The sequence below is a fragment of the Aethalodelphis obliquidens genome, unplaced genomic scaffold, assembly GCF_003676395.1.
Source record: "Aethalodelphis obliquidens isolate GAN/ISIS:26980383/991018 unplaced genomic scaffold, ASM367639v1 scaffold61, whole genome shotgun sequence".
In the NCBI taxonomy this organism is placed as follows: domain Eukaryota; kingdom Metazoa; phylum Chordata; class Mammalia; order Artiodactyla; family Delphinidae; genus Aethalodelphis; species Aethalodelphis obliquidens.
In genome coordinates, this window is record NW_020838005.1 from 4,123,939 (window position 1) to 4,131,774 (window position 7,836).

The window sequence follows — 7,836 nt, forward strand, 5'->3', positions numbered from 1 at the left end:
AGAAATTCCTACAACGGAGGTTTAAAGGATTCATTCTAGCCCATCCTAACCCACTCTTCCACGAAGCCTTCTCAGCTCTCCCTAACCACATTTACCCTCTGCCCCCTCTACTTCTACAGTGTTTGCTATTAATATTACTTCATTTTGCCCCTACTTTTGTTTAATAGACTTTATTTTTTAGAGCAGTTTTATATTCACAGCAAAACTGACTGCTATTTGGTTTTGTATGTGCCTCCACCTGAATGAACACTGAAAACACAGACTCAATCTTCCTCTTTGGATACTCAGAGGCTGGCACATGGCCTCACACAGATCAGCCCCAGCGAATAGGAAACTACAATGGAAGGGAAAAGAGACACGGTGGGAATGTCCCCAACACAGCTGCCTGTGTCAGCAGCACTGGTAGCCCATCAGTGAGCACCGGAATCAAAGCAGCCTTTCGCTGTAAGACATACATAAAGCTGTCCCCGCCCCGCCAGGGCTGCACAGTGCAAAACCCGCACGACCTCGGCTTTAGGTGTCTCTCAGGAACCTGAGTCTTGGATTCACACCCTTCGTGTGGTAGAAGGGAAAGCAGACTTGGTCAGGTTTGGATCCCTATCTACTGTAGATAACTAGGACTCCTATAACTGTGCCTTATTGTTCAATGTAATATAGGGAGACAGTATCCCCTCCCCAGCTATGTTCATCAGGAGGACGCTATGAGAAAACTTATCCATGACAATTCACGGGTTACTAGGAGAAATATAAAACTCAAGTATTAATATACTGCAGACAGCTTCTCCATTAAGTCACAACCAGAGTCAATGGCATAAATTCATTATAAGGAAAAAACCGTTTAAAAATTAGTTATTTTATGCTATTGGTTTTTTCTCTTGGCTAGGATGTGACAGTCTTGCTTATACTGATTCTGCTTATGGTTATAGCAGGGTTTGAAACTGTTACATAGATCTGATTTATAATTATATAGTTATATAACTATATCACATTATTGTATTTATAACATTATATATATTTTATGTGATGTATGTGTATATACACCAACTACATATACTTAGCATGTGTAACTATACATACAACTATATGTTTTTATAAAACTATATGCACAGTTATATCTAAGTTATATATAACTTATCACTGTTCTTTGACATCTTTTCATTTGGGGCCTTATTTTATTAATCAAGTGTCTCATACTGAAGAATGTTATACTTGTCTCTTTTAAAGGATCAAGTTTAAACTGTCAGTTACAAACTGCACCTAGAACAGACACCAATGGTTTTAGAAAAGGAAAAAAAAAAAGCAATACCTGAGGGTTAAAGAAAAGTAACTGAAGTGAATCAGGCAGCTCTCAGACTACTGAGGCAGAGTCACCCAGGCCTGGAGTATTCCCAGGGGAGAAAGGAGGTGGCTTTGGGGAGCTCCAGAGCTCCAGAGAGAACCACCAGTTACTGAGCGCCCACCGTGGGCCAGGCACTCTCCCCAGGCTCTTTCATTTAACCTTCACAGCCCTGCAAGGCCGATACCGTCCCAGGATCCTCTTCTTACATCTAAGAACCCAGAGGTTCAAAGGGGTTAAGTAACTATGGCTAGTTTGCTGAAGAGCGGAGATTTTAACCCAGACTGGCCAGACTTCAGAGCTGTCTTTTCCAGACATGATGCTACCCTCAAGAGAAGAGCAACTGTGCTTTTCAAGCTTGAAGAAGAGGAATTCTGTCACCTTCTCCAAGCTCCCTTGTTGCAGTTCTTTCCTCCCTCTTCAGTGTCCCACACCCTGAGGGTCAGTGCTGTCACCTCCCTGCTCTCTCTTTTTTAAATAAATTTATTTATTTTTATTTTTGGCTGTGTCGTGTCTTCATTGCTGTACGCAGGCTTTCTCTAGTTGCAGAGAGCGGGGGCTACTCTTCATTGTGGTGCACGGGCTTCTCACTGTGGTGGCTTCTCTTGTTGCCGAGCAAGGGCTCTAGGCGTGCAAGCTCAGTAGTTGTGTCTCGTGGGCTCTAGAGCGCAGGCTCAGCAGTTGTGGCACATGGCTTAGTTGCTCTGCGGCATGTGGGATGTGGGATCTTCCTGGACCAGGGCTCGAACCCGTGTTCCCTGCACTGGCTGGCTGATTCTTAACCACTGCACCACCAGGGAAGCCCTCCTCCCTGCTCTCTTGATCAAGAAAACTACAGTTCCCTTTCGGCACCCCCCGCCACTCATGCAGTCAAAAAGGCGATCCCTAAATCAGTGTTTTTCTTGTAAACTTTAGATCAAATGCATTAGTGAGTCAGAAAATTAATTTCGCAGGTTAAGACTAATTTTTTAAAAATGAGATAAAACAGAAAATAGAGGGCACAGAAAACAGTATGGGTATTTTTTTGTAAGTTTTTTTTTAGTTAGGTGAATGTTTGTATCATTTAGTCATAGGAATGTGCACAGTATGAGATAACGTGTTTTATTCTGAGTGGTCAAGAAAGCACTGTTAACATTTCAAGTCAAAAAGAACCATCTTCTGCCTCAAAACAACCAAGATATGTTTCTTAAATGAGGTAAAAATGTAAAGAAAATGATCTTTTCAAAGTCCAAGCCACAGATTATTTTTATTTGATGAAAACCAGCACAAGTTAACCTCTAATTCCCGTCACCCTAAATCAAACGATACCACAAAACTCTTTGTAAAGTAAGATTCTAATCAGCCACAGGTGGTCCAATTAGCTCAACTATTATCTGATATAATGAAATTCTAAGAAAGTTAATCCTTTGGAATTCCTTATAACAAGTTAGATAGTAGTTAACTGAAAACTCATATCCAACAAGCCATTGGGAGAAAAGGCAATTAACACTTACCTGCTGGAAATTTCAAAATCAAATGCTTTTGAAAACTTACTTTCATATTTATCCTTTCCCATGTAAATAGTGTAAGCAGATGAGTTAACTAAGACAAAACAAAAATAACAATAGTTAGATAACTTCAACACCGACACAACTGTTTGATGGGAAAAACAAGTGACGAATGCTTATTAGGGGTCGGCAAAACATTCATGGCCTGTAGGCCAAATCCAGCCCTGTTTTTGGACAGCCCTTGAGCTAAGAATGATTTTTACATTTTTAAAGGGTTTAAAAATGCAAAATGAAGAAGAATAAGCTAGAGAGACCGTATGTGGCTTACAAACTCTAAAATACTGACCATCTGGGGAAGGTTTACCAACCCTCATTAAAAATGGCTACTTTCCTACTTTCTCAGGGATTTAGTTCAATGCAATTCCAGTTCAGTCCTATACTTTTGCCTTCTTCAAAATAGTTTTAAAAAAACGACGACCAACACTCTTCACCTCAACCATTTAAAAATAGGTTCCTATACTTACGCAAGTTTTATTTTTCATAATTTGATTTAGTTATGTCCAAGGTGTGCTGCAAATTATAATAAGCTCCCTCACATTCAGGGGAAACATTGGCTCTCAAGCTTCTTCTAATCAGTGGCTCTGAACCCTGTTTACACGTTAGAATCACCTAATTTTGCCCCAGCTCCACCTAAGACCAACCAAATCCAAATCTCTGGGGATTGGGGTTTTGCAAAACATCTCTTTTTACAGCGATTCTAAGGTGGAGTCAGCATTAGGAACCACTACCCTAAATCAAAAACAATATTCTGGGTATGGTTTACCTTAGAAATGACATTTGCTTTCCTGAGCTAGTGTGTTTTGATGTGGGCATCCTCCATCTGGAATCAGTTAGGTTTTGTAATTGAAATTCTAACTGGGTCCTGGTTTTCCGAGCTAGTCTACCAAAACCTGTTAGACCCCGTTTGGACCTAGACTCCTGAATTAATAGCCACTGAGCCTCTGCCTACAAAGCCTGACAGACAGGTACAAGCTTGGGCCAGGCAGTCTGCTGGCTGTCGCTCCAGAGAACTACCGTGTGAGTGGAGCTCTGAAGGCTGGGAAGCAGCACTCTTCCATTTACAGATTCTTAAATTCAGGATTGCCTGAACATTCAGAATGAGAAGCTTCTTAAATGATCAATCATAGCTGCCTCTCTTGGGGACAGAAAACTCCCAATTCCTTCAGTTAGCAGTTATGGTGACTACAGTCCATAATTACTTGGAAATAGTTGAGAAAAATAACTTGAAAGAAGAGAATTTTGCACTGACAGCTGACAGAAATACTTGTCTATAACAGAGCATTATATTAGCTTGATAAGCCCTTTGCATAGCATATAACAAATGCCAAGTGCAGGAGTACAACTAAAAAGTGTTTCAGATCCTCTCTGTACATTGTTACATGGGTACACCCTTTTGAGCCTATAAATGTCACCACTAGGAGTATATATCCTACTAATACTCCGTCAAGCAGTGATGTTCTTTTTACAACTTAAACACTCATTAGTTAAGACTGGTTATACACACTATAGAATATCCATAAACAAAACACCATGTACCCATTAAAAAGAAAGGATAGGTGAAGAAATTAAACAGCAGAACAGTATTTTTGTGTATCTATATATAGTAAGTAACTGTGTATACATAAACATGTTTACATATATATTTTTAATACACGTACCCGTTTTCTTTATACTGTGCAAGGATATATATTTAATTGTTAACAACAGTTACCTTGTCTACTTGCTTATAAAATGTATAGATGGTTTTTGTAATCAGAACAAACGTAATTTTTTAAAATGATCGAAATAAACAAAGCTGTCTCTGCAGGACAAGCTATCTAAATTACAGCCAGGAGAATGACAGATGGTTCTTTGGATGGTTGACCTATAAAATGAGGTGATTAAGAACATAACTGCTACAAGCCCAAACTGAGGGGCATTCTACAAAGTAATTCTTCAACTGACAGTGTCAGTGTGAGAGACAAAGACTGAGCAATGCTCCAGATCAGAAGATGCTAAAGAGTAATGAATGACAGCGGAAAGCAACAATGATTTGTAATTTTCCTTTGTTATAAATTCACCACTAGGACATTGATAAAAACTGAATAAAAGCTGCTGATTACATACTAGTATTGCTGCAATGTTAATTTCCTGATTTTGATAATGAAGAATGTCTTCTGATGAGAGAATATCCCTGATTTTAGGAAAAACACCCTGAAATATTTAGGGGTAAAGTGCAACTTACTAACAAACGGTTCAGAAAAAAAAAAATCTGTGAGTGTGGGGAGAGAGTTGGGTGGGGAGGGGAGCTGGAAAAAGAAAGAGAAAGGGGAAAAGAAGGAGATAAGGTATATGTGGTAAAATGTTAGAATTTGGGGAATCTGAGAGAAGGCTATAAAGGAAATCTTTTACTATTCTTATAACTTTTCTGAAATACTGAAATTATGTCAAAATAGAAAATTAAAAAGGAGCATGACTGCTGAGTAAGAAATCTGAATTAAGCTCCCATCCATGTTAGAGGGATAAAGGAAAAGTAAATTGAATTATTCTAGTATTTTTGTTACTCTCACCCAAATATTAAGGTTGATTAGTATGGGAGCTAGTTATCTTGAAGATACCTGATACAGGTGTAGCAACCAGGCCAACTTTAGAGGCACTGTGATAATTTCATAATTTAGAGAACAATCTATCTTGAGACAGATGCTAGTAAAAGGTACTAAAAGTACAAGTGAAGTTAATGAGCCATGTGAAGGTAATCTGTGGGTCCATAAATCAGAGGGGCTTAAATTTGACACTGGAAATATAGCAAGGCTAATGTTTCATTATTCTCTTATGAGAGTGTGAAAGAATAAAACTAAGCAGATTTTAGTTAGAGATACTAATTTTAAAAGGGAAGGCAAAAACTTTCTATTGAGATTTTCAATCCATTTTTTTAAAAAGTTTTTTTGCAGTAAACCATCAGTTGCTTGAAAAGCTTGGCTATCTATACGAAGTCATTTCTTGAAGATTCTGTATGTTCAAGTTGTTTTCTGTACTAGGATATATAAAGTTTTACTACTATCTTACTGGAAGTTATAATTTTTCCATTAACTTTGCAATTTTAAAAGCTGCACAAGTGCAGATTTATTAGACTTAGAGGCCAAATATTTTTCTGACAGGAAGCAATTCTGATGTTACAATGGAAGCCAATGAGAAAAATATGATCCCCAAATCAACTGAAGCACTCTGTTCTATTAAGGGCACCTGCGTGTGTATGACTAGCACTCAAGGAATTTAGAATCACTTTAAGGAGAACAAAGCAGCCAGCATAAAATACATTTAGTACCTATATGGCCTGCCTATAGTTTTCATTCCATTGCTGGACTTGTACGGGTAACTATGTTGTCAGGGACTCTCATGAGAGGCTACGAAGAGACACTCCAGTTATCTGGAGGGGCAGGACAGAGGGAGGATGAAAATGCTATTAGGGACCTATAATGATTTTTCAGGCTACTTTGAATTCTGTTTCTAGTAATTTTAATAATATGGGTAAGACAAAATTAAGCCTATAGAGACAGAGAATAGCTTATGGCACACCGTGGAAGCCTAAACTACTGAGAAAAATGAGAGATGATAGTATGACGGAGTAGCAGGGGAGGGGGTCTGTGAGTTAGAACTTCCCTGGGCTTCAACGTTCTCATCTCTAAAGAGCAAGTACCACTCTACTGAAACCCACACAAACACTGTGCAGCTAGTTTCACTTAAATCTCACCTTTAACAAGTAGGCAGAGCCAGTAGCAACAGAATAGAGTGTGCTAGAAGTCAAAAAATATCATTCATTTATTCAATAAGTATTTATTGAGTAACTATTATGAGCCAGGCACTACACTAGAGAAACCAGGAGATCCTCTCCCTGCCCTCAAGGGGCTTACACTCTATCTCAAGTAGACAGAGTTTAATATCATATAACAAATGCAATGCCAAAGGCATACATGGGTGTTAAGGGGATCCCTGAAGAGTTATATCTAAGCAATCCTGGGGTGGCGACAAGGCGGGAAAGGCATCTGTTAATGACTGGCGAGGGCTGTCTCAGGGGGAGAAGCAGCTAACTGGGGGGTTGATTGTAGGCAAAGAGAACAACATAAGCAGAGAAATGAAGACAGTATTTCCTGGGAACTAAACACACCCTTTCCTTGCCTGCCAAAGACAAATCAGAAACATTATCATGTCACTTTTCAAGATCTGGGACATCAACTCTGCCCAATGAGTGGCTGTATCGCTATTCCAGAGTCTTTTTATGGCTTTCTGTAACATCCAGGCCCTATAACCCTTTCCTAGAAGGCTAAGGCGCACTTCCGGTAAGGCAGAGTTGTTGGCAGATGTCTCTTTTCTTTCTCTATGCGGGTAATTACCAGGGCGCAGCAAGATTAAAGATTACGGGGGTGGGTGGGGAAGGGAAGACTTGGGATAGGGGTGCGAAGAAGTCCACAAACTGTCCAATTCCAGGTAGCGACAGGTATTTCTGAATAAGGGGAAAGAACAACTCCCGGAGGCAAAGACAGCAAGGGAGATGGTGCCTCTACGCGCCCCCAGGCCCTGACAAGGGGGCGCACGGGGTGGACTGGGACGGACACGGTGGGGGGACCATGAGGACGCGGGAAGAGGCACCCACTGCCGAGGAGGCGCTCAAGGACCAGGCTCAGCGGCGGCCTGGGGGTTTCGGCTTCGGAGCCCGGCGGTCGAGCAGGGACCCGGGAGGTCTCGGCGCCCACTCACCGCTGCTGCTAGTGAAGTAGAACACCATGATCCCGGCGGCGGCACGGCGACTCCAGCGCCGAGCAGCGGCACTTAGCCCTGGAAGATCAAGATACCGGAAGCGCGGAGGCCGCGTTCCCCGGAACTCCTTCGCGCACTTCCGGCGGACGTCGGGCAGTGTCATAACGGCGGCTGCTGGCGGGCTACCGTGTCGGCGCGCTCAGAGCTCAGCTTACTAGG

General features: G+C 41.1%; 1 protein-coding gene across 6 annotated transcripts in view; it reads right to left on the reverse strand.

Annotated features, from left to right (window-relative positions):
- The window catches only part of CCDC25 (coiled-coil domain containing 25), a 40,479-nt gene extending 32,732 nt beyond the window's left edge, over nucleotides 1-7,747 (reverse strand). For 2 of the 6 annotated variants that reach the window (XR_003428984.1, XR_003428985.1), the window contains exons 1-2: nucleotides 7,618-7,746; nucleotides 2,870-2,917 (exon numbers count right to left, since the gene is read on the reverse strand). Coding sequence is in view for 2 of the 6 variants with exons in the window: in XM_027088050.1 (XP_026943851.1) it covers nucleotides 2,870-2,917; nucleotides 7,618-7,645 (76 nt within the window). In the remaining 4 variants the exon portion in view is untranslated. Of the gene's footprint in view, nucleotides 1-2,869; nucleotides 2,918-7,617 lie in introns of those variants that run through there. The other 4 variants (XM_027088050.1, XM_027088049.1, XR_003428986.1 and 1 more) reach the window with 3 other exon arrangements.
- Between the last annotated feature and the right edge of the window lie 89 nt (nucleotides 7,748-7,836).